The sequence below is a fragment of the Crocodylus porosus genome, unplaced genomic scaffold (assembly GCF_001723895.1).
Source record: "Crocodylus porosus isolate Cpor-Errol unplaced genomic scaffold, CroPor_comp1, whole genome shotgun sequence".
Classification (NCBI taxonomy): domain Eukaryota; kingdom Metazoa; phylum Chordata; order Crocodylia; family Crocodylidae; genus Crocodylus; species Crocodylus porosus.
In genome coordinates this window covers 4,825,367-4,852,088 of record NW_017728924.1, presented here as the reverse complement: position 1 = coordinate 4,852,088, position 26,722 = coordinate 4,825,367, and the positions used below count along the sequence as shown (strand labels likewise).

Genomic DNA, 26,722 nt, shown 5'->3' with positions numbered 1-26,722 from the left:
GCCGGACTCACCCTGCTGCCATCTGCACAAATCAGTTGCCCCATTGGGATGGGCAGCTGGGCTAGGGGAGCAGGGGCACCAGCAGGGATGGGGGGACTGCGTTGGGACCGAGGGGTACCAGCATGGCCTGGGGGAGAGGGAGGGACTGTGGGTTGGGAGTGAGGGGCACTGGCAGGGCCAGGGGTCTGCATGTCAAGTCAGGGACAGCAGCTGGGATGGGGGGCTGCAGGTTGGGAGTGAGGGGCACTGGCAAGGCCAGGGGGCTGTGGGTTGGGAGTGAAGTATCCCCTGACAGGCAGCCTTTTTGGAACTGGAAATATGGTAACCGTACTCCGGGGTAACTGAGACCTGAATCTGTCTTTAGCTCACGCAAACATGAATGGATTTCACTTCAGCACAGTGGCGCTGCAGAAGTTTTGTTTTCGGCACAGTCGAACCTCGTGACTTTTGGCTCCAATCTGATCTCGGGCACGAGTACGTGTTATGTCACCTGCCAAAATCCAGCCCTGCAGCTTCTTGCCGAACAATCTCCTGAAATCCGGGTCCTTTGGGGTGTTTGACTTCAGTGAGAACGGAGGTGCTCAACCCCCTCCCAGCCCTAAATGAGGATCTACTCATAGGCACTTTATTTTTAGGTGTAGCTACTCTAAGGACCAAAATCTACCTTCAACGCACACGCAACTTCCGCGATGGCCTCTGGAAGCTGTATGCTCGTTGCTGGTGGCAGAGTTTGGCTGGAAGTGATTTATAAAGGTTCTTGGATGGTTTGCTTTGGATTGTTATTCACAGGCACTTTATTGTCCTCGCACCTGTAAGTTCCTCCTCTTTGAAAAAGCCATTATTCCCAGCTGTTTATCCCCAAATGAAAGTCCTAAATTTAGCCTGGCACACTACTGAAGCACCATGTTTGTTTTGCGTGCAACATGAAATCAATCCTACAGCACCGACTGGATGTAAGCACACACCTCTGTACAAAAAATAAACATCTACTGCCGTTCTAACCCGAGCGCCTACAGCAAGAAGCCAGTTTGAGACTAAATACACATTAAATAGCTGTGGATCCAAATTAAATTTTAAAAAAAGAAGCTAAATTACAAGCCTGTGAAATGTCTGTATGTTTTTACTGCTGACTGATTCTTTTCCAGCCCCAGGTCATGCTTTAGATCTTCGCGTTGTCTTGTTTGGGTGGTGGTTCTGCTGACTGTGTTTCTAGGACTGAATATTTAACTGGGAGGAAAAAAAAAACCCAGAGTCATCACAAATCCAACAGCATATAAAAGTAACGCAACGCGAGGGAGCTGGGCCGGGCGCGAGCACGTGTTCTGTGGCTCTTGGAAAGTAATTTCATCAGGCCGTGCTTTCCCCAGTTCTGATGGGGACGGTGCTTTCCTTTTGTTCTTTGCTTTCAGCTCTGTGGCTGCAAAGCACGATGGTATGCGTGGGCACTATTAGGAACCCTACTGTTTATAAGAGCAGGTCCTACGTTTCCAGGTCTTTCCCTGCTACACAGTAAGGAACCAAATGCTTTGGTGCTGTGTCTCTTAGCACACTAAATGTTTCTCATAGGAGAAGGATGCTCTGGGAGATGGGTAAGCCTTGAGTGAGGCGTGCACAGCAGGCACTTGAGAGGGCATAAAGCAGCCACTGTTAAGGGGGCTGCATTGTTAAGCAGCCAGGAGGTTTACGAGGGGTCCAAATGAAATCTTACCTTGAGGTTCTTCACTTACGACTGCCTCCATGTTCTCGCCTTTCACGTACTCCGCGTTAAGCCCCTCTGAAAAGCAATGATGTAAAGAGAATCAGCTGGGCAGCACAAAGCGAAGCCTTTGCAAAAATCTAGGTATGCGGCTTTTTTTTTTTTTGTCAGGAGTTACAAAGCCATCTGCTGCAGCTCACCTGTGTTAGCAATAGAGTAGATGGGATTTGGGAAACCTGCATGTAACATGGTGCTCTACAAACAGGTTTACTCCTGGAGAGTAAAGCCCCTATGTGTCCCTGTTTAGAAGGCCCAACTTCTCGCTTTTTTTTTTTCCTAGCTGACCTGCTGGGGGAAAGATGCTGCAACTCAGTGAGGCTGAGAGGAAGCAGCCAATTAAAACTGCTTGGATAAGGTGCGACTGTTAAATGGGAGTTACCCTCCCTGGGCAGCTTCTAAACAGAGATACAGTATTACGTTTCAGCGCAAACTGCATTACGCAGTTTTCTTATCAAAGCATGGGCGTAAGCATGGCAGCAGGCCCATGTTTGTGCAGCAAATCAAAATGGCGCTCGGGTTGTGAAGCCTGTTAGTCTAAAAAATTAAACGCAGAGCCATGTTCAGAGTTTGCAGGCGGTACGGTTAAATCCGGAGCTGGGGAACAGCCGCTGAGAGTCACTCTCTGTATCAGTAGCATGGCATGCTAGGCTGGGGGGGCTGGCAAGCACTGTCACAAACAGAAGTTGAGCTCCCTTGCAATAAGCCAGTGAAACTCCACTGACAGCAGCGGTGCTGAGTCTAAGCTTGTGTTTCTGGCCCTCTGTCCTTCACAGCTGCCCTGTCCACGGTGCTGCAGATCCTCCCTACAATCCCTTCATGTCCCGCGGGTGCCTGGGGCGCATCCCCATCAAACAGCAAGCCAGTCGTCTCCCCAAACGTCCCCCAGCAAAAGGGACTCTCATAGGCCCCCGTTCCCGAAGTGCAGCCAAACGTCTGTCCAGGTGTGTGCATTGAGCTTCTGCTGCTGAATTCAGCTCATCAGTAGGAAGGTGGCATTTGAGTGCATTGTACTTCCATGCTGCCCGATGTCTCAAGCCAGACAGCTGACTGTCTTGCTGCTGGGTGCTTAACTACATAAGGATTTTTCCTCAGCACTAAGAGGAGCTCTGCCAAAATACTACTGGAGCTGAAATGGGACTCTCAAGCTGCATGGCCCATACGGGGGGGACGGCGCATGGCCATGGAAGTCACCATGCCCAGCATGCTGACCTGGGGTGTGTGCATGGGGCAGAGCTGGCAGGGGGAGAATTTGAAGGCTGAAGCGGGAGAGCGGAAGTTGTCTTTACCTTGCCCCTCTGCAGCTTTGGAGGTAAGGGAGGAGACTTACCATGGAGCAGAACTCGTACAGCAAGTGATGCTACAGTGAGCAGAGCCCTGCCCGCAATACAGCCTTTCCAGGAGTCTGCAACCCATCACAGCTGCTGCCATGTGTTCATCGTTAGCGCTCCACACAGGCAGACAGCAGCTTTTGACACTGCTCATTAACAGTAGGCAGGCTCTTCTACCCCTGCCTAGGATACCAGCTTGCCAGCCCTCTTGCCAGGACCCTATGATGGGCCCAACATGTGCCGGAAGGCACAGAGGCCAGAGGAGGAGGCAGCACACATCGGGGGGGTGGGGTACAGGGGTGTGTCATGGAAAAGTTACCTCCCCCATCCCCCCACGAGAGCTTGCACACTTCCTTTTGTACTTGGTGGCACACGGGGTCAGAGCTGGTGGAACAAGTATCTTGAGAGCAAAAGAGGGCGCCTGTACCAGTCACTGGATAAAATGCAGACCCAGGCCAGGACAGGGCCTGGAAGTCCGGGCTCCCCCACCCGAGTGTTGCCTACAGCCCGTGGGCTGGGGGAGCTCGCCTGAGCGGTGGGAGATGAGGGTTTGAGCCAGGCTGACATCTGAGACAGGTGCTCTAACCAGTGGTTACTGCAACGGGGACAGGGAAGGTGGCAGCACGTGTTCAAAGACGGGGATCCCAGCTTGAGATAAGAAAGGAGAGCGCTGGGGACAGGACAGCTGAGGTCTTGAGCAGCAGCAGTCTGGTGTGAAGGGTCCTATTTGAGCCACCCTTCACCCTGACATTTCCCATGGGGCAGCTCAGCTGCCCGCTCAGCCTGCTGGCTCTAGCTCCCCGCTCTGGATCCCGTGCTTTGGCACCTGGCTCCGGTCCCAGCATCTACCCTGCCGCCTTGCAACCCCCACCCCTAAGGCACTTAAGTGGCATTTAAATGTAGCTCTTAATCAGTTCCCAAGCAGCAGACAGCTGGGGGAGGGGAAATGCGGCAACGAACTCATCCATCAGGAGGGGCTGAGAGCTCAGCAGTCCAGCACGGATGACAGCACCAATACAAAACTGAAGACGAGCCTCTTGCAGCTCCAGGTGGCCAAAAATGATCTAACTTGGCAGATGTGACAGGCCTCTTATGCACGCACCGGCACTCAGCGAGGGCTGATAGTTGCCAAAGCGACTGAAACGCCGCGTCCCGGCGTTTCCAGCTCGTGTACGCTACCCCGGCTCTGCTGCAGACCAGGGAAGCGCCAGACCCCAACGCTGCTCTAGATCTGAGCGCCCCTGGGTGGGGGAAGAGGCCGTCCCAACATCATCACTGGGCTGAGGCTCTTTACAAAACCTGCAGGTTTGGGGAGCGGCAGAACGGGAGCTGTAAGTGATGGGTGACGGCCGTGAGGCTGTTTGCCTGGGCTGCTGCTGGAGGGCTCTCGGAAGAGCCCAGCACGATGTCTGAGGGGGGATAAAAATTAGTAATACCTTAAGCTGCTACACTGAAGCTCCTAGTGCGAGGGTCGGCAACATACAGCCCCTGGGCCAGATCCAGCCCACAGCGCTGCAGGGCTTTGCCTGTCCCCGTGCCAAGCTGAGCAGCGAGGAGCTGCCCCGCAGCCGGGGAGCCGGAGCCGTGCTGGCCCCCAGCGCCTCTTCCCCAGTGCAGCGTGGGCATAACTTCCAGCTGAAGGGAAGCAGTGGTAGCTGGCGAGGAGTAGGGCGAGTGGCAGCTTTGGGGAGGGTCAGTGCAGGTGAAGGCTGCTGGGTGAAAAAGGGCCTTGTTTCGAATGGCTGAGGAGATCTGCTGTGAGGCCAAGCGTTTAGTTCCTAACTCCCCTAGGCTTCACTCTTTGAACATCCCAGCTTCACTCTTTGAAACCTACTTCCTCCCTTAGGGAGGGTGCTCAGTCCTTGCTCGTTACCAGACTCCCTGACGACATCTTCCCTACCGGCAGAATTTCCCCAAAGCATAGTGATGCTCCTGGTTCCTAAGGCGCTGAGCAAACAAGGAGGGATAAAGGATAGGGGGAAACTTGGTGGCAACCTTTCCTGACAACATGGAGAACGAGGAACATTGCAGTCAAAATGGGATCCAGAATGAAAATGGAGCCCCCCCACGTCACCGCCGTGGAAGGAGAGGCAGGCATTAAAAATAGCCGAGCGTACTCCTTTGTGCTACCAGCCCGGGGCTGTTACATAACACAACAGCACCCCCGCCCCAAGACATGTGTTTTGCTGGGATAACACCAAATGCAATTTAGGTTTTTCAATAAAAAGCCACTTCTGTGGTGGCTGACAGCTCTCAGATTTCTGTCATGCATTGCAATGCATCTAAGGCCTGACATTATCCCAGCATGCCATGTCTGATGGCTTAAATTAATCCTCCTTTATAATTAACTTTAATTTCCTGCCGCCTTTCTGGGGCTTTGCTTCTCTCGGCTTTCCCTTCATCAAAGCCCTCACTGGTTTTTTTTTTTTATTATTATTTATTTATTCTTTCCAAACTATCATTTAAATGGAGGGAATATACAAGGGTGTTTCACTCTATCGCATTCATTTGACTTTTCCTGCTGATCTAATTTACCAAACTCTCCCCTGTTTGATTCAGATACAACCGGGAAAATAGCAACGTTTCAGTGGAAGTTTCTGCCTCTGATAGTGAAGGAAACTCTTAAGGGATTTCGCTTGCCTAATTTTAAAAGAGCTCTTTTTGCTGCTTATAACAACTCCTTAGATGCCCCAGGGCGGTGGCTTTCACCCCACATGCTCCAGACCATCAGTGATTGATCCAAGGCCTGCCCTGGCTGAGCTGGGCTTCTTCCTAGTCCAGCTCATCTAGCCCACTGAAGACAGCCCCTAGATACACCAAGCATCGCTTCAGAGCACTCTTCCACATCAGCAATTGCTACTGGGCTGTTGCAGGAAGAGAAACCAGAGAGGCAAGCTGGCCCATGACACCAGGAAAGGTGTTTGCATGACACAGCCGCTCTTGCGCCACGTGACAAAAAGCTGTGGGCCACCGCTTCTGTTAATAGTCTGTACCAGGCTCCCACGACCTCCTTCACTAAGCACTGTGATTCTCTCCCCCCACAAATCCAGCGGAGGCAGAAGGCTGCTGTCTGTCCCCTTACCCATGTACCCAGTCTCAGGCAGATGCAGCCCTCCAGCATCCCCTTTGCGTTCTCCTCCACTAGGCCTTCCCTCTTCTCCCAGCTGCTGTCCATGCTCTAACCATGGCTGGGACCAGAGCCGTTTCCTGCACAGCTCCTCCCATCTATACTGGAACAGCTTACTTTCAAATCTCGTCTGACAATTCACCTTACACATACCCACATCTGTGGCTGTCCCGCTGGTATAACCCAGTGCTGAGTGGTGTATCTGCGTGGCAAAACTCATAGGACTGGGGCCTACTGCTGCAAGGACTTGACTTAGGAGAAGCACTCTTGCATTCCTGATTTCTCTTGTGAAATCCTCTCCTCCCCCTGGGCATGTGGGCTTCCTGCTTTGCCCGTGTAGGGTTGCTCAGGAATACTGGGCATTTTTACAAATGAAATGAGGTGGACTTTCTAAATAGATAATAAGGGAGAGCACATGGGGCTACCAAATGTGATGATGGGCTCACAAGACATACCGCAGTCACTTCCGCTGGCACTAGCTAGTGTTGCCAACTCCCAAGCCACGGCTGCTCTGATTTTGCTTTTTTTTCTTTCTGAGGCTGGTCCTTTAAATCTCACACTTACAGCTGTGGCTCTAGAGAGGCCATTTTGGAGCGTGCAGCAGCTGCTTGCTTCCTGTATCTCCCTCTCTCCCAGCTGGTAAGTGCTCAACTACTGTTGTTTCCTTTGTCTTATTCCTCGTGAGATGGTTTGTTGCCACAGCGTGCTGGATGCTGGGGCTTGGAAGGACTGACTGAAATGCAGTGTTTGAGCTTCTGCGTGTTCTGTGAAAGCCAACATCCACCCCTGAGTAAGGACTGGTGTTGGAGGGGATGAGTGGGGGGGTGGTCAGTCAAGGCAGGGTACCTCTGCTACGCACAAGGTAGGAGGGGCTGCTCAGGTGGGCTGATTCACTTACAAAGTGGTGAGCTTGAATTTTCTGGTGAAGGTAATAGTAAGTGCTAGAGAAAAATCCTTCAGGTCCTTCCTTAGTTACAGTGTGGGCCTAGGGAAACTGCCCTCCTGTAACTTCAAGTCCAGCACTTCTGCATGCCTGTGCCTATATAGAACTGCATGCTTTCTCCATACATGTCTTCAGATAGAAAAACAAGGGGGTGTTCAGGAGGGAGGGTGCTGGGTGTCTGCGAAGGGCTGAGTTCAAGACACCAGTACAGCCTCTGCTGTCATGCTTTCACCCTGCCCTCGCTGAGCTACCGCTCTGCCTCAGCGGGCCGACCCCTCGAGCTTCCACACAGTGCCTCTGCAAGAAGGTTCGTGCAGGCTTCGGCTCCGTTAACTGAGCTGAAGAGCCCTGGTGGGGTTGGCCACCAGCATGTGTCTGAATGGGTGTCCCCAAAATGTGAAGGAACATGAGAAGCAACAGGGAGCAGGTCATTGTCTCCTGTGTGAACCCGGAGGTGGCTGAGAGAAGCACCTCACAGGCTTCTGCTGCTCCTCCCTCTCCCTGGAAGCCCCGGATAAAGCCAAGTCTTTGATCCACTTACGTTGTATGCTGAAGCAAAACTTCTTCTGCTGGTACGAAATGTAACTGGACACGGCGCCAATGAGGGCCATGGCGAGAGCACTGGCTATGCCTGCAATGGTGCCTGTCTCCGCGACAGTTCCTGTGAAAGCAGAGAGCACAAGAGCTGTGCTGCTTTGAGTACATATTAGGATCTGGTGTCTGCCCTCCCCCGTGCCGCCACAGAGCCAGTGCCTGGTTCGTCTAGGACTTGCTGCGGAGGTGTACGGGGCCTTGCGGGCACCCGGGCTCTCCGGTGTCTGACTCGGAGGGGAACTGTTAGTGGGGGCAGTCGGTATGAACAGAGCCAGGTTTGCATGAAGCCACTTACCTGTGTCATAGTCGTTGCCGCCGCCGCCACCATCTGAAAGAACAACAAGCATGTTAGAGCAACTCTGACATCCCAGGAAACGTGGTCAGGCCACCGGAGCCAGTGGCTGTGCTGGCCACCAGGCCAGGGCCCCAGTTGTGCCCTTCAGTACCTGACACCGTTCCTGTTCACACCCAGTGCCCCAGTCCCCAGGCCATATACTGCTGTATTCCTCTACTAAGGTGGGAGGTAGCAGCCCAGGACGGGTGACGCCCCAAGCACCTGTCCATGGCAGTTGTCCCCAGGGTAGCAAGGGGGGCTGTGACCAGGCTCTCCTTCCCTGTGACACAGCTGTCACCTGCCCCAGCCCAGGTTGCTTCCCTGCTGCTCCACCCAAGGGAGCCCGCAGGAGGCACGTGTCTCACTCTGTGTCCAGGCAATGAACCAACAGGAAGGAAAGACAAAATGGGTCTAGGAAAAAACAGAGGAGCTGGGGTGGGAGGTAGGAATTCAGCTGTAAAAAGAATAGCTGGAAGCAGCTGAGCTGAGCTGAGCTGAGGGGGTCCAGACTCCAGCCCAATGCTTGCTTTGGCTTTATAGGGCAGCCCCAGGCCTGTGCTTCCCAGGGCAACGGGGGCAGCAGGAAAGCCAGCACTGCTTGCCAGAAGGGGAGTCCCCAGGACCCTGTAAGCTCTCCAGGCCTGCTCCTCAGCATGAGTTAGCTCCTGGCAGGCCTGCGATGGCAAAAGCTTCTCCTCCTGTTGCCCCCATGACCCTGCATGGAAGGCACAAAGGGTCTGTCTCTTGCTCTTCCACACCAGAGGTGTGAACCTCAAGCCATGCCCGCCTGCACATGCGTCTGTGGCCAGCAGGGCAAGGGGCTGGCAAGGCTGGCCCCGCATCCAGCACAGAACGACCGGTGGGTTTCTGTCACGCGATTCATTCTTTCCTCTGCGTCTGGGTGGGGGGGCTCGTTTGCAGGGGAGCTGCTGCGCGGCATGTGCTGTTGTGTGATGGCAGCCTTGCACACTGAGGTAACCCTGGTATTAATTAAACAGCTGCTGTCTCAGTAACAGTGTCAAGCTATAAATGGAATTGATTATAAATTTAGCACCATGCCATAAAAGGCTGGTTTTACGGTTGCTTGTGGTTTCATTTACACACTCCTGCACTCGACTTCATCTGCGCCACTCTTCTCCAAGAGGGAGCTGAGGGACTCTGCTAAAGGCTGCCTGGCGCCAAGCTCTGGGTCACTGATTAGTGAGGAACAGGGCACGAGATGTACGTGTAACTTGCCCGCTGCTTTGCAATGCAGGCAGGGCAAGGGGCATGCAGGAACTGGCTGCCCTCTACTCCATCCCCCTACCAACTTACATCAGCACCCTGATCAGCCTGCAGTTCCCCCACTTCTGGTGCCTCCATTATCTGATGTTACGAGAACAAAGGCACCGAGCAAAGTGGCTTGTGTGTGTGTGTGTGAGACAGAGAGAAGAGGCACCCAAATATAAACCCACCTCACCCACTGGAGCAAGGCCTGACCTTACCCTGGGGCCATAAGTTACAGCCCAACAAAAATATCTGGCAGGAGTCTTGAAGGGCTAAGCAGCTTTCCCTGTACATACTGTCATGTATTTCTACTGTACACCTCATCAGGCTTCAGGCTGGAATACCCCAGCTCAGGACAGAGGTGAGCAGGAGGATGCATGGTGCTTCCCCATCATGGCACAGGGGAAGCACCCACCACTGAAACTTGATCTAAGTGCCCGCAGGTTGCCCTGTTCTAAGAGAAAATGAGGACTGTGAAGGATAGAGGTGCCTTAACCAGCCCTAACCAAACTCCACCTGGGTTAAGTTGCCCTGTGGTGGGCAGTGCAAGCGGAATGAGCAGATACACGCATTCACTTGCGTCAATCGGCTCCACGAGAGAAGACAGACTGGGCATCAGGAAAAGCTGCTTTACAATCTGAGTCTTCAGAGTCTGGAATAGACTCCCCCCAGAAGTGGTGCAAGCTCCTACTCTGGATACCATCAAGAAACGCTTGGATGCTTATCTTGCTGGGGTGATCTGACCCCAGCTGACCTCCTGCCCCTTGGGCGGGGGGCTGGACCCAACGACCTTGCGAGGTCCCTCCCAGCCCTGATGGCTATGAAATCTATGAAATCCTTCGTCCACAATTGAAGGGAGAATTCCTGTTTGTTTTAATGGAGGATCCTAGCTGCAGCATCCCCCTTTTTCCTTATTGCACTGACCGTGAAATGGCTGCCGTTTGCGATGACAGATGTTGCCTGTGGCACTTTGATCTTTAGCTCAGCGCTAGATCTGGCCTGACAAACCTGGCTTGCCATAAGACAGGATCAGCTCCTAGAGTCCTAATGTTAAGAGTTTGGGGGTTTTTTTCCCTTCCTTCCTCTTTCCATCTATTGTTAAGATGAAAGGTGTGATGGAAGTTTTTCAGGGGAGCCATCTTAGGTGGACCATTCATTGTCTTGCAGAAGAACTCCCTGTACCATATTTCTGTGGGACATATATTGTGAAGATAATTGAAATGTTATATATAGTCACACTACATGCTTGTGCTTCTGCAAGAAAGTGATGGGCTAAAATCTGTAAAGCCAAGGCATTTTTGCTTAGCATAAAAAACTATTTTAAAATGAGAGAGAGAGAGAGGGTTGGAAGGGAAAAACAGCTCCTTCTTCAAGCTTTGGTTCTGAAGTCACTTAAATTTTGTATTTATGGCAGCAGGTCAGCATCATGTTACTCTCCAGTGTGCTCTGTCTCCTCCACAGTGATTAATTAAATGTTGATTGGGAGAGTGGGGTTCATCTTTTTAATCTGACTGTGTTAATATTTAATGTTGTGGGTCTTTAAGGAGCATACAGTCTTAGTACTGTGGGTTGCAGCTCCTATCTTAATTTCCAGTAGCTGGTGGTCAGTGCTGAAAGGAAGCCTTTGGACCCTCTTATAGGGAGTAAAAGGTGTATTGGTCACTAATCAGAGGAATGAGGCAACTCTCACTGGGTCAGTGGGGTTCCTTGCACTGGTGCTAATGGGAGGCAGTGCTTCATTGCCTGTTGGTGAAGCCAGTAAGAATCCTTCTTCACTAATAACACAAAGCCTTTCAAGAATTGATACAATTGCTGTGGTCTGAAAAGTGACTCTAAGGCTACAGGCAGTCCTTGACTTACAGCATTTCGAGTTACATTTTGCACTTACAACGTCTATAAATTGACACCCCATTTCAACTTTACAGCACCAGTTTGGACTTACAACACTTGATCCGTTGCAGTGCTATGCAGTGAACAAGTTTGCTGCATCGCCCATGTCCCTGGAGAACATCTGTCCAAACTTCCTTGGACGCTTTCTTTAAGAAAGCAGACAAGACTCCAGAAAAACCTGCAACCAAGACTCCTAAGAAGACTCCAGCCAAGAGCCCTTCAGAAAGTCCAACCAAGAGCCTTTCAAAAAAGTTCAGCAAAGTCACCTCACAGAAGTCCTTCCAAACCAATATGATTGCTATTTACAATATAAATCCATTAATGTAGCTATATTACTTATCTATAATTGATCGAGTACAAAGTTCTGGGGTATTTTTAATTAAAATAGTGTTTGGGTCTTGGTTCGGGAACCAATCCCCCATTTATGAAATTTGTTTCTTATGGGACAGTTGGTTCCGAGTTGCAATATTTCGACTTAAGATGCAGTTTTCAGGAACCAATTGTGTCATAAGTCCAAGGACTGCCTGTAGATAGAATCCATGAAGATTATAGAAATGAATGGGGGGGAGGTGCACATATGTGTGTAATTCTTAGATAATAACCTTTTTTTGGCAAAAAAGAATGAATGAATGACCCTCCTTTCTATCACTGAGGTTTAGGAACCCACCATGACGAAACGTACAAATTTGCTCTTTGCCTTTCTTTTCCATGTTGTGGATGTGGAAGCAGCTACAAGTTCACAGGAAAAGTGTTAATGAGCTTTGGACAAGCTCTGGCTGCCCTTGCATCTGTATGTAACCACTTGCAAAGGTTACTGTTCCTTGCATTGCTGGCCCTGAGAGTGCAGAATGGGTCCAGGAAGGCTGCAGACTAGCTTCTTTTATGGCAGCGCAGGGATGGAGTTGCTGTTCATCCTTGCTGGAGCTAGGGCAGGTGGTCATGGTGCTTCTTCCCCTTGCCACATTTCTTGTCATCACAGTTTGCTCCATCTGGAGGAAGAGACTCATCCTGGGAAGTCTCACTATGCTGGCCAGGCTTCCAGCTTCAGAGGCATCCCATCTCCCCTTTCTCAACTCTTCCATTAACCTTGCAGGCAACTCTGCTTTACCAACCCTATTTCCAGATGGACCTTAGGGGTGGTGCTGGTGCAATCCCAATTTGTGCTTCAACAATCTCCTAGCTCAAGTTTCAGGGCTCAGTCACCTTGCCCTTCCCCGTGATGAGAGGGTGTGCGTTCCCTGTTTGCAGGGGATTCTTCTCAACCCTGGTCTTCCTTGCAGTTCCCTTTTCTACGTTTCCAAGGGGAGGGGAATACAGAGCTAGTGAGAAGGTGGAGGGAAAGGCAGTCAGACACCTTTGCCCACATGTCTGAGAGGTGCTGGCTGTGCTCAGAGGTTGTCCAAAATAGACCCATTGTTGAAGGCAGACACTACTCTAGCCCTTCTCCTCCAGGCAACATGGTGCCTATAGCCTGGTGATTATGACAGACTACAGTGGCAGATCCTTGTTAGTGTCTGATGTACTGGGCCCCTAAGCACAATGGTAATATACAGGCCACTCTTAAATATTGAACATGATGTGAATGAAATAACAATAATAAAATCAATCCTCTCAGTGGTCTGCATCTTGCTTTCCCAGATTTAGGACTGGCTTCAGCCTTTGTTCCCTTCCCAAACAGAAGGTGACAGTGCTCTTCTACAGAGTGGGGACCCTTATCTACAATTAATAATGGAAATGGCAGGGATCTGCCCCGCTCTCCCCTCTCGCAGTTCCATCAGCATCCCACGCACCAAAGAGAATGAGGTGGCTCGTGGAATAAACCTGCACTGCTGCCACACTTGGAGAGTGGTATGTAAGGACCTACCTTTCTTCTTGTCAGGGTGGTAGCCGTCGTCCAAAATATCACTCAGGTCAGCATCTGAAATGCCTGGAAACACACGACACATACAAAATTCCTGTAACTTAGGCACCAAATGCTTTGCACTTAGAATCATAGAAAAGTAGGGATGGAAGAGACCTCGGATCAATGCAGGATCATCCCCCTCTAAACCACCCATCAATTGTTTGGCTTTTTATTGGATCGTTCAGCACACATCATACCAACCCTGGGCAATGGGAAGCTTGCTATTGTCCTACCCAAGAGGACTGCAGGTGATAGTGGGGTTCAGAGCAGGGGCTGCTTAGACGCTGAGCTTTATAAAGGTGTCTGTGTCTTGCTGGAATGTCACCCTTTGTCAGACCCTTGGTGGTGCCATGAGAATAAACGTATCCTGCTTAGGGCAATGCTAGATTAAGAAGAGACTAGTTGAGGTGTGCAGGGAAGTACCTGCCCACACACATTCACTACCTGCCACATGAGCTGCATCTAGACACGGCAGTTTTAAATACGGTCTATCTTCTGAATTAACTGCAGTTCAGAGTTCACAGTTCAAGGGGAGTCCCCCTCTGCATGGGGCTCTTGTTGCTTCTAAGTGCTCCAAGCTACTGCTCAGTGTCACAGGTGCATTTTGGTCTCTGCTACTTCCCGGCAGTACTGAATCACTTGTTTGAATCTGGGAGTTCCTCATGCTCCTACAGGCTGACTTTCTTATTGAAATGGCAGCTGTGACAGTGTTTGTGCTGCTGAGCCTGCACCCTGGGATGCAGCTGGGCCAATCATCAGAACAGAGCACTTGGTTATTTTGCTTTCAGCTGCCCTTTGCCTTCTCTTGCTTTTACCCAGCTCATGGGCTCAGCATCTCATTTAAGCTTGCCCACTGATCTCAGTGGGCTCTGAAGCTTTGGGCTCCAGCAGTTTGTGAGTGCTGCAAGTGCCCAGCTCCTATGACAAGTCAAGCCCAGGACTCCTGAGGTCTGTTATGGGTCAGTTCTTCACTGCACTCAAGTCAGCTGGTGTCAAATGGGCTCTAGAAACACTTCTGATGACAGAAGCTCTCAGCTGCAGAATGGAAAAGCCTCTTGCTGTGCAACTTGCTTTGAGGCATCCAGGAACAGGATAACTGCTGCAGAAGGGCTGAAAGACTTGGGTGTGGGCACACAAACAAGTTGCCATGAGGTAAGGTAGGGTGTGACGTAGGAATTGTCATGTAACTGCCAATGTGCATGCTCCCACCCTGCAGAAACTGCAAGGTAGCTTACTGCTTAGTAGAAGCAGGGTTAGCTGCCCTGCATTTATCTCGGTGCAGAAGCGTGCACAAGAAAAAGCTGACGTGCTGTAAGTTTACACCCTTGTTGCACGTTGTTCTGTGCCCACACTGTGAAGCTTGTATCCAATGAAAAGGCCTCCTCATCCATATGTGATGTTGCCAAGCTAACAACCAACGTGGCTTCTGTCATTTTGGTAACAGGTCTGGGACTGTTCAAAGCCAAAAGCAGCAGTCTGAACTGGAGGGCCAGGTGTTCTAGCTGGGGCTGTAAAAGACTCTCTGTGGATGAAGCAGAGGGAGATGATGATCTCCCGAGGTCCCTTCCAGCCCTAATGTCTATGAAATCTATGAAACATAACATATGCTAATCAATGGGTTACAAATGCACCCAGGGCCTATAAAAGCACAAGCTAGTTATCATGTGTGTCTTTTTATTTATTAAGCAGGACCCATTTTGGCTCTGTACAGAAGTTCAAACAGCCTGTTGAGGAAGTGCTCTAACTGCACCATGAGTTAGGGTGCCACTGAACCCCAACAGGCCTTTGCCTCTTGGGTGGTGGGCTTGGAGCAGCCTCCCAGGAAGCTGTCAAACCACCCCTTTCCCTAACCCTGCCAGCTAGCAACTGTCAGCAGCAGCTGGAGAGCAAGAGTGGGGATGGAGCATGCCCTGCTGTGCGACTCCCCCCAGCCAACTAAGGATCTTGGCGGTGAGGGGGGTCTGCTGGGATCTTAGGGAGAGCCTCCTGAGGTCTTGGGGAAATCTGGGCCAGGCCGATGAGGAGGGGGTGGCGCTCCCTTCCTCCTACCCCAGTGCAACAGAACCCCCCCCACACCTTACAGGTCCAGTCCAGCTCTCCCCAAGACCCCAGCAGGGGCAGCTGGGGGGGAGCACATGGCAGGAGGGTGAGGGAGGCTACCTGGCCTGCCTGCAGAGGCAGGAGACAGAGGTTTTCTGTCTCCTCTCTGTGACAGCCCCACAAAGCTGCATGGGATGCAGCAGAGTCACCTTAAATTAGCCCCTGCAGGTAATCTGTACACAGGTTCTCTAAGGCACTTTGCCTGAGAGCGCCCCTGTCTGATACTATATCAGACAAGAATTAAATTTTTGTACAACTGGCCATTTTAAAAGCACTCTGCAGCTGTGACTGTTTGTTGTGTTATGACTACAGAGTGCTTTTGGGGGACCTCATCACATGAAAAATTTAACTTCTGTCCACACCCTTTGCCCACTGCTCTTACCAAGCAGCTGGTGACATAACAGTACAAATTTATGTGAAACTGGATCGTCTGGATTACAACTAAAAAGGCTTCCATTTACAAGGGGCAAACAGCCAGAGGAACCTGGAAGACAACCAGCCCACTAGAGGGGGAATAATACATTAACTTGTTTGACTACTGTGCTCTTCATGATGTTGACTGCTGTGGGTTAGAGCAACCCCCAGGCTCTCCTAACCAATGTGATCCTATGGCTATCCAGGGCTCTCTATCAGTCACACCTTTTCACTGCACAGAGCAAGAGCTGCCCGCAAAGTCTACATTTTTTTTCTTTTATTGTAAGCTTGTGTGCTGGAGCTACTCCAAGAAGGAAATGAGTATTAATGATTTTCAGGGAAGTTTCACAACTAGCACAAACAAGGGAGACCAAAGATACATTAAAAGGAAAACATTAAATCCATGCAGAATTGAAATGGAGAGCTAAGAGTCCTGAATTAATAGCAGAATTAGTGGAGAAGTCCAACACCTTGAAATCCCAAGGTGGCATGCAGGCAGACAACAGGAGTATTTGATGCTTAGTAAAGTGGGTGGCAGAAAGCTGCGACTTGTAAAAGGAAAGAGCAGCAGCTGGGAGCCAGGAAGAGACTCCTTACCCGATTCTCCACCTCGTGAAGGGCTACCTTTACCTTTCGAGCCTGGAATAGGATTCTTTATTCATTAATTCATCATAGAAAACAGCATTTTACTGATTTTAGATTTTGCAACTGGATTAAAAAAACAAGCAACATAAACTGAATGGAAGTCATAATGGGAGGCTGAGCAACGCTGACTAAGCTTGCACAGGAATTACCTGGTGATTATTAAGAGACACTAATGCCTTCACTCTTCAGACTAAGTCCAACTTTTACCTTTTAGCCAGCTAATTCCACCCTGCTTGAATCCCTAGAACACTGTTAACACAAAGGACACCTCCTCCTCCTCCTCGCTGCTTTTTGTGACTTCATTTTAAGGCTAAGATGACAGCCTGTTACAAAATGATTGCATTTTCCAGCACTTGAGCAGGGTGCCTATATGTTGTCTGGCACCTAAAGGGTGGGATAAGATCTGGCCATTGGTGTCCTACAGGACACTGATGTTTTAAACCAGCCTTGAAAGCAAAGTCCCTACAACTCACCTAGCTAGTAACATCCAATATAATACCTGACTATTAATTACATATGTTGTCAAGCAGCATATACTGCAGTCTTGGCAGCAATAAAAAAGCTGTGCTCAGTCTGTTTTCTAGCTCGGTGCTCCAGGGAACAATAACTATAGATAAATAGGTTGTTTACTGGAATATTTTGGGGGGTGGAAAGATGCCTCAGCCCAGTTAGATTCAGCTCTTGTACTGGGAATTAGGATCATTCTGTGTCTTTGCAATGACCAAGAATGCCAATAGCAAGTGCTGGTTTCTGAGTGTAAGGTGTACCAATATAGGGGGAACTGATCAAAGCCACCACCACTCAGTGGGTCAAAATGACAAGAATACATGACCCTAAGGGTCAAATAACTAAGTGTATAAAGCAGCTGGCAAGGACCTGGACACAGGTCCTTTAATACAGCCGTATTTCCCTCAAATCAGTCTCATGCTAACAGGTTTTACCCCTCCCTCATTCCTTTTATATTGGCCTGATCCCCCCCATCAGTATCAATGAAGTGACCTTATTCCACGCTCGGGTGCATGTGCAGTTCCAAAGGGAGTTGGGGTAGGCGGTTTGTATGCTGTACTCGATGGCAGGATTTGGCCAGTGGGGCTTCAGGGAAATGGAAACGATCTCCAGGAGAGATCTGGGAAGGAGCCTTAAAATAGTCAGTCATTCTCCAGCTTTTGCACAGGTCTCTCTGGTTCCTTCTGTCCTGGGCATTCTGCAGCATTTCATTGCCGCATGCTGCATTCAGCAATGAGGACTAACTATCAGGTCCTGGAGGGCTGGGGAGGGGAGAGGAGGGGGGATCATCAGCTGTTATAAATTTGTGCTGTAATCAGCTGAAATGGAGGCTGTGTCTCAGGGGGCTACTGCATTCTTCTCACTGCATGTTGCACTCCCTCAAGTCATAAGTAAAAAAGCAGCAGGATTTACACTGGGATCTAGGGCAAAGGAAGAAAGTGAATCAACATACCTTCGCCGGGCTTCCCACTTCCTTTTCCACCTCCTTTTCCATCATTCCTATCATCAAGGGCATCAGCCAGGTCGAAATCCATAGGATCCTTTGCTATAAAATAACATGCTCTGGTTAGCATCTTGGACCAGCAGCTCTAGCCTACTTCATTCAACACTTGCCAATCTAATCCTTTAATTCTGGGCGGTTGTTTAATCAGGAAAAGGCTCAGTCCTGCCAGAGTGGCAGTGCGAGAGATGCAGTAATTGATACATATCATATGGTTTCCAGTTTATGTACACAGTATCATGGGAGATATTTGCAATTCATTTGGTGTTGTGCTCTCGTGCTGCTGTTATGATAAATGTCATGTACTTCTTGCAGAAACTGTCTTGCATAGTGGATCAAACGCCAAGAAATTATATAAATCAAGCGGGATAGAAAAGGTCAGGGTGAAACAGACAATTTTAAGTGCTCTCTGAGTAGAAATAATAGGAGGGAAAATCTTAAAGGAAAAGGAAGGATTTTTTTTTTTTCAGAGATGTTTGGTTTGTGACTGGAATAATTGGTAACAGGGAAAAATGCAAGTTATGACACAGCTCTGCATCCTGAGAAGTTAGTTAATGAGAGAACGGTTCTCTGCCACCTTTGCTGCGTGGTTATTGTAAAAAATGTGACCAAGCCAGATCCAGGTCAACTGACTCTTTGCTAGTACTCAAACCCCTGTTTCAGAAGCATATTTGGACTTCAGACTGTATTGGAGAAATGCAGAAATACTGAAACAAAACTCACTCCACAATATCTGGCAAGATGCTGAGCTGAGAAATGGTTATCAGTGTCAGCACCAGTTACCGGTGTCAGAAGGGACTGCTATCGTTAGGTTTCAGCATCAGTGTCCTTCTTAAATGCCTGGGAGTCACTCACTCAGGGCCAGATTTGCTGCTACATAACTAGCTGCAACTCCACTGAAATCAAAGGAATAGCACCAGTTGGTTCCCCCTACTGGAAGCAGTAGCACTGTTTTGTTTCACATTTGGACTGTGTTTCTAGTCCTCCTAGTTCCAAGGGAAAACCAGTCTCAGTCTACTTTTAAGATGTCAAAATTTAAAATTCTTCAAATGCTGCTGGGGAAATAAGGGAAGTACAAGCTTGATGTGCCTGGGGCACGTGGGGGATGGGTGATGCCCCTGTTTCCCAACACAGAAACCAAACGAGGTCGACTCAGCAGGGTGCAGTTTCTATTCCTTCTCCTCCAGATTGCACCCTGCAACCTTCTGCTTCTCAAAGACCTGGATCATTAAGTCCTGTGTGCTGCTCAGGAACAAATATATATATACCTGGAGGCTTTTTGGGTGGGGCCTTTGTGGTTTTCGGCTGCTTGGTGGTGGTGGTGCGGATGGCATCCCATAAACTGATGTCTTCTGAAGGAACAAGAGAACAAAGTTGAGGCTGCAGAACTGGGCCCAAGGCGATGAGATCTCCCAGGCCAGGAGCACTGGTACAAGGGAGGGGTTTGTGTTGCCAAATTTGGCTTCTTATCTGAATGCTCCCAAACCTTCAGGGCTCTCTGCCTTTGGCTCACACGAAGGTAACAAGCTCTATATGTCCTGTGGCACCTACATATGTGCCCTCAAATACACAGTGCTGCTCTGGGTGAGCTGCATTTGTGAGCCCTCACAAGCCTCCTCCTCCAGTCACCCTCCACAATCCCACCTTTTGGCCATGGGAAGGTGCACATGCATTCCTACACAGCGCAGCATTACCTGACTTCTTTGGGGGCTTAGTGGTGGTCTTTGCTGGCTTGGTTGTTGTCTCTGGGAGGGTATCAAAGAAATCTGCCAGGTCAAGGTCACCTAAAGAAAAACGTTGTATGAGGAGCAGATTTCTGCTGGGGCCTCTCTCCTGCTTGATAGCCCTGTGCTGCCCCACGCAGCTGGTGTGCACTGTTCATCATCTCACAAACCTCAATGTGAAGACAGGCAGGCACTGTGCTGACTATTATTTGCAGAACATCATCAATAGCCTGGAGTCCACATGTGGCCTGCTCCTCCTGCCAGCTTCCCGTGAGCTTTGTGACCTTACTGCCATTCCTTAAAGGCACTATTAGAATATTTAGCTCAGCGCTTACTGGGAAACACGAGCTCACTGCTGCCTTTGTCATGGCTTACAGAGACCCTGTTGTAGGCAGAAGCCACTCTGACCTTATCAGTAAGATGCTGTGTCTCACAATTGGTCAGTTGAAAAGACTGTCCAGATACCACAGAGGTCTGCTTGCTGGAACATAATCCCATTACAAAGCTCTCTGATCACACCTCATTTTCCACCTTTACCTCTTAATTCTGGACCCATTTTACCTTTGCTTTCAGTAATGTCCATTCAAACGGTCATGCAGTGCTCTGAGAAGTGTTGGGGGAAAAAATGCTTGCAGTTGTCAAGGCAATACTGCACATGTAAGACTTGAATAACCTAACTGTGATCATCCTCAGGAAAAAGGTTTCTGTTTAAAACAGAGCCATTTTGCTCATTGGAACCAGAAATACATGTATGTATAACATGCATGCATACCCCCACATATTTTTTGGTCCTATGATCATATATGCACACTTTTTTTTTTTGGCCTGATGATTAGAGTTGTCCTTGACACCTAGGGTTCAGCAAGCTCCCGTGCGTCTGGTTGGAGTGACTCAAATCTTCCGCAGCGGAGCAGAGAACATGCCAGCAAGCAGAAGCGCTGCTGTGATGGAGGGCCATTCAAGGACCTGCACAAACTGGCTGTCCGTGTCCACCTAGTACAATTACCCTCTTCCTTGGAAAACTTGCTGACTCTGGAAGAGGGGATGTAGTGCGTGTGTCTGGATTCTGCATGTGATACCATCTGTTTGCTGTAAATGCTGGAACATGGATCTGAATCACAGGCAGAGACCCACATAAGCTTGCTCTGTAAGTTTCTGGGAGGTGCCCATCACTGCAGCATCAGTGCCGAGTTTTGTGGAAATCTCTCTCCCCACTCCTGTCTCGCAGTCATTCTCCTCTTTCGTTTCCCTATTCTTTTTTGATCCTGTCCATCTGCTCTTCAGTTTTAAAATATCGCAACCACATTTCCTTTCTGTGCAGCAGATGAACAAGGGGGCCTGTTGCTGGTTTGCTCAGCCACGTGGGGTGAGAGCTGACTGGCTGACTATGCTGGATTTTTATTCTCATCTTATTTTGACAAGAGACTAGTAGATTGGGACACTGAGGCTGGGAGCAAGGAGCTCTGCAGTCCCACTCCTGGGCTGGCCATGACGATGACACAGTTCAGAGCAGTTGCAGCAGGGCTTTAGCTACAGAAAGCTGAGTCCCTCCCCAGGACTGCACTACTGCTGGCCATCCCCTCTGCAATGGCGGACAAGCAAAGACTAGCACAGGAGCCAGCTCCACTGGTGTCTGCGCATCACAGGGAATCCCTTGGGCTGCGGGAGCATGCAGTGGCCAGTTACTTACTCCAACACAACAGAGCAAAGGCACTGACCCATAAGAGCCAGTCAATGACTGACAGGTCTGCTGTCCTCCATTGTGAATGATCTATACTGGCCCATGTAGACAGGCTCTGAGGAGGAAACCTGCACACTGCAGAGGTGTCTGTATCATTATTCTGCCACCATCAGTAAATGAGAGGACCGAGGCCCCACAATGAATTGCTTAATTAAGGTCACACACAAGACAAGTGAAACCTGAGACCAGAACCAGGAGTCTCACAGCTCCATATCTAGTGCCTGATGAAGGGGGCCATTCCAAGGTCTTTGTCCCCTTTTTCCTTCTCCTACCCCACTCTTTCTTGCAAACTCAGCTCCAGTCCAGCGCTGCAATTCTGGATCCCAGCCATGAAGCCAGTTAGACAGCAGAAACAGAACCTTCCCCACGCATCCACATTCCTGATGTCTCTGAACCCAGTGGACACTGATGAGACTCTCCTCCATGCAAGAGAGAAGAAATTGTCATGGAGAAGACAAATGGAGGCACCAAGCAGTCCAATGAGTTGCCCAAAGCCATGCAGGAACCTGTGGTGGAGCTGGGACATACTCTTCCCATCTGTATTACCACAGACAATTGCATTAAAGACAGGAAGCACTTTGGGGCAGGGATAGTTTCATTATTTTGCTTGCGCGGTACCTAGCACAATGGGCCTTCACCCCGGGCTGCGATGGCTATGTGTCATTGCATGGCTAATGATGGCATCGCACTGGCAGGGACTGGGGCTAACTCCCCTCCATGCCCTGTCATTCTAGGTCCATTTCTCATGTAACTGAATCTGTTTTCAAGGAAAAAAATCCCTGTGAATGCTATTGTTCCTGTCCTGTCTGCAAGGCCTGGACTATATGTGTAGCAGGGAAACAGCATGCTACACACCATAGCATATGTGATGCAGAGAAACCGCTCATTACTTCATTTCAATGCGAACTGGAAAAGGACAACTCACCTGATGGCTTCCTGGGTGGCTTTGGAGTTGCTGTGATGCAAAAAAAGAGGATAAATGTTAGTTACTGGTGTCACCTGGAAACCCCATGTCTGGGAACAAACTACAAGTGCTTATTTGTCACAGGGTGCATAAAACACACCCAGGGCACATAGAATCACAGGGTGTCCAATGATATGCAATGCCTTTTCACCATTCGCTGAGCTCTGGCATAAAGTGGAAATCCTTGCATTTGCATTAATTCATTTTATATTCTGCATTTGCAGACCTCAAAGACCACAAAGCCTCAGGCTGAACAAGGAATCCCACCAAAATGAATCAGGCTAGTTAAAGATCTGAGTGAACCTGAGTAGGGCCGAGTGTGAAGCTTTGCTCACACTAGTGATGAGCCTGTGCAAAGACCCCAATTCTGTCTCCTTGGGGCACAGAGGGATGAATTTAACCCACAGCAAAACTACCTTGACCTGCCACACAGGTTCTGGAACCAGCTGCTAGCAGCATGGGGCAAGTATCATGTATAAAATAACACGCCTGAGGACAATGAGGTGCTATTTAGATTTCTTCACTGTTACCAGTTCAGGTCTTCTGAATCCGTAACTCCAGATTTACAGTACCCCCTGCCACACAGTGCAGGAGAGGCCTTTATTTTAAAGGAAGAAAAATTATTTCACATTGATTTCCAATCCGAGAGAGAGAGATTTTTAGAAACAGGGTAATGCTGCAATGCCTGATATGGTCAATAGTGTAATAAAAAAACCCCAAACTCAGTTCTTGTTTTACAGCGTAATCTGCTGACTTGGTAATGGCCTATATTACCATGAGTATGAATAAAATATGAACAGGAGTTGTGGCTGCCCTGTTCCTATTAATTTCTGTCTGTGTCTCTGAATACCAGAACATATTTGACTGGTGATACCTTTAGTAGTTTGCCGTCATTTTAAATCGGCTGATCTCTGTGACCTTATGGCACTTTCTTCCTGCTTCAAATTGATGGATGCGGTTCAAAGAAGAACTTTACTTTGATTTCCACAGGGGTATGGAGAGGAGTTGGTATAAGGTATGTGATGCCCCACAACCCACCTCCTCCCCTTCTCCACACCTGGGACCAGAGCAGTCAGAGGTTCTACATTTAGCCCATACTCTGGAGCAGTGTCCTAACACTGCCTGAGCGTAGTCAGTTCAGCCCTACAGATCTGAGAGGGATCTTGCAAGGGAGAGGGCTGGAGTTGCTAGCTTTGATCCTGAATCTGTGCCTCCTAGACCAGTGCCTGTAGAGTCTAAATGCCTCATTATTCACCCACATTCTCATGCTGCTTCTGGCCCCAGCAAATCCCAGGACCCCAGGTCTTAAAAAAATATGCCTTTCATATAGGAATTCCAAAATGAGACGCATCTGATCCAGAAGACTGGTTCGGTGGTTTTGCTGTAAAGCAAAGGGTTTCAAAACTCTGCCAGTCAGTGGTTCCACTTGTGTAGCTTCATTTTATGCAGTGTAGCATGTGGAAATAAGGAGTGACCAGCTGCTCATTCCCAAGTGGTTTGTAGCTTGGGTAGTTGTTTAGGGTCCACTGCTATGAAGTATCTGTACATGCATGTGAGGGGAAGCAAGACAGTAATTGGTATGCTTGATTTGTAGTTGTCTACTTTAATCTTGTTGCGCTGGTGGCGGATGGCTTTGTACAGATGCTTCTTGACTTGGCTGGCTTAGCACTGATCTGGGAAGATTCATTAGAAAGGGGGAGAGGGGACAGCTGATCCCTGTAGTCTAAATTTCTCAGTTTTGGAGCTTTGTGGAGCACTCTAGAAAAAACAGTCATTGCTTTATGGGCCACCTGCTCAATGTATATAAACATATAGAGTTCTGCTAGAGCCAGTGATCCTACCTGAGCTGAGACTCTGACCTACCATTTCCAAACACCCAGGGTCTCATCACTGCATATCCATGCAGCTCCTCCTGAAGTCAAAGGGCACTTCCTTTAGTAGAAGATGTCCCTACAATGGCAGTGTCCTCCTGGCTGTTCAGTGATGTAGGCTAGTAAAAGTACTAGTTACAGGCTTTTTTTAATTTATTGAAGTCTCCATCAATGCACATAGAATTGCTAGTAAAAATTAAGAGCAAAAGAGCTTCTCACCCAGAGTTCCCTCAATTTATTTAAGGCCATGGGCCAAATTATGGCCTGTTTAATATTGGTGTAAATCGGGAATCATTCCACTAAATGCAATGGCACTGCTATTACATAAAACTGACCAGAATCGGACCCCAGGAGCCTAGTCTGAGAATATCTAAAGCAGTGTTTCCCAACCTTTTCCAGCCCAAGACACTTATATTAATAACCATTTTCTAAGGCACACCTGTCAAGGCATTTCCCCATCCCCACACTTAAAAGCTCACTGTAGCTCATTGCTGTGGCAAAATTCTGCGGCGCACCTGTTAATTTCTGGTGGCACACCACTGTGCTGGGGCACACCAGTTGGGAAACACTGATCTAAAGAATGGAGCTATCCAACATTTGCATTTCTGCAATAATGTAACTTTGCCATGAAAAGAGCACTGAGCCACAACACCTGATATTTGTCTTTTTTGGAGTGCCAGGAATAACACATCCCTCTTAGAAGTGATCTGTTGTAACTGATGTGATGATGTATTAACTAATTTGAACGAATTGTTTTGTTTTTTCCTTTGTTACTGTTTAACAATGGTGCTGAAGGGGATTTGGAAGCTCCAGAGAAACTCAATCTACAGCAGAAAGCAGCTTTTCCCTGCTCAGATTTCTTTACTTTAAGTGGGCAAAAGATCTCTGGCATAAAATTACATCAAGAATGTTAAACTGCAAAGCTAGTAATAGCGCTTCTAACTCAGCCAAATTGGAGTGCTGTGAAGAGACGGTTTCTACAGGGTAACGCCTGTCACCAGAGGGTAATCTCCTGCTGCTGTACCGGCTTGGACAAAGGTGTTGCTTTTTATTGTCAGTGTGCTTTTAAAGGAGTCGTTTTGATGGTACCACAAGAGCGCCGTCCTCTCCACAGATACTGCCTGATGGATGGTGGCACTGTGAAACTTGTGTCAGTATGCAGTATGTTTGTCCAGATCATGCATCATGGGATGCATGTTCACCTGGTGACTCGGATATGGCCTTATCCAGCTGGCTTCTCCCAGCTGCATTTTGCAGGGAGCATGAACTGCTTTTGAAAACAGTAAAATGCTTGCGAGGAAACACACTGGTGCTTTATACAGACTGCTCTGAGATGATTCAGTCTGAATTACCCAGACCAAACATGGGAGGTTATGCAGGGAAGTGCGATAATCTGTCTGGCTGAGAGGGAGCTTTCAGGCTAAAATAGCAGATTGTATCTGAATATTTGGGCAAGCAGAGGCAGGAAAAGAAAGAATGCATCCTCCGAACAATAAACGCAGCTGAGTATGGGTGCGGGGAAAACCTTGGCCCCGTGGCAGAAAGAAGCATTGTGGCTCCTTCCTGCCATCTAAGCTGGCTTTAACTGGGACTGGAGTAAAGAGGATGCTAAGGGCCTCTGCGCCTTTCTCCTCACTAGTTGATACGTTCCTAACCCTTTTTCTCCTTCTCCCCTCAGCGTCTATGGCAACCATATACACGGCGTTCATGACGAAATGACGGTGGGCGTCCCAATGTGGACACCTGGACGACACCTTCCCATAGCAGGTAGGAAGAATGAGAGTCTCCAAGATATTCCCACTTATCCCCAACTCCCAAGCGCTCGTGCAATTGGCTGGGGAAGGAAAACATTCAGGCGAGAAGGAGAGTTTTGTGAAGGACTAAGCGACACGATTAGAAGAGGGGAATGGCCAAGAGGTGTAAATCACTAATTGCCATCTCAAAACCCACTGTCCTTGCCTGCTGGAAGAGAAATGAATCACTTGCTGGCTTCCAGGCAAGCAGGGGAATGAATGAATGACAAGAGAAGGAATTAGGAACCCAACAAGCGTATGTTCAGTATTACTGGGATGTCAGAATGATCCTACAGCAATGTGATTTGCTACCTGGCATCACAGCACAAAGGTTAGAAACAAATTTTGTAGGACTTACACTTACTTTAGCTGTTGACAAGCATGGGAATGGAATCTGATCAGGAAAAGATGGCAACATCTTGTAACCGCCCCTCCACCCCCATCTGCGCATAACCCAACTAGATAACTGCATATTAATCTCTTCTTTTCTTCTTCTGTTTTAAAAAGAAGAAAATCATACTTACGTTGCTTGGTTGTAAAGTCATCCAGTGCATCTTCTAACCTGAAGTCGTCCAGATCGTCCCCATGTCCTAGAGACAAAGCATTAGCATTAGCTTTACTCATTCTGCGCAAAGTAAATCAACTTCAAACACAGCATGGCTAGACTTGTTCGATTAAATTGCCTTAGTCTTAGAGAGAGGGGCTTTTTTTTCAAATCTGACCTATTATCAATGATGAAGAAGACATCAGCTTTCTCAGTATTCTGTGACTGTTAAATTGCAGAGCAGTCATCTCTGGATTTTCCATTTGTCTGCCCTAATG

General features: G+C 48.8%; 1 protein-coding gene across 1 annotated transcript; it reads right to left on the bottom strand.

Annotated features, from left to right (window-relative positions):
* Positions 1-1,050: 1,050 nt before the first annotated feature.
* CD99L2 (CD99 molecule like 2) lies at positions 1,051-24,117 on the bottom strand. The gene is made up of 12 exons (XM_019540252.1): positions 24,100-24,117; positions 22,337-22,400; positions 22,198-22,227; positions 19,502-19,591; positions 19,076-19,159; positions 17,760-17,852; positions 16,253-16,294; positions 13,103-13,165; positions 8,044-8,076; positions 7,696-7,815; positions 1,709-1,774; positions 1,051-1,227 (listed from the first exon to the last, which is right to left on the bottom strand). Exons 1-12 carry the CDS (start codon positions 24,100-24,102, stop codon positions 1,160-1,162), a joined length of 756 nt encoding a protein of 251 aa, XP_019395797.1. The 5' UTR covers positions 24,103-24,117; the 3' UTR covers positions 1,051-1,159.
* Positions 24,118-26,722: the final 2,605 nt, after the last annotated feature.

What these genes read in the sequence shown, in the direction of transcription:
- CD99L2 (XM_019540252.1), bottom strand. An exon ending in TTCACGAGGTGGAGAATCGG is followed by an intron (nt 13,166 to 16,252) that starts GTAAGGAGTCTC and finishes GTGTGTTTCCAG; the next exon opens with GCATTTCAGATGCTGACCTG. An exon ending in GTTTTGCTTCAGCATACAAC is followed by an intron (nt 1,775 to 7,695) that starts GTAAGTGGATCA and finishes ATTGCTTTTCAG; the next exon opens with AGGGGCTTAACGCGGAGTAC.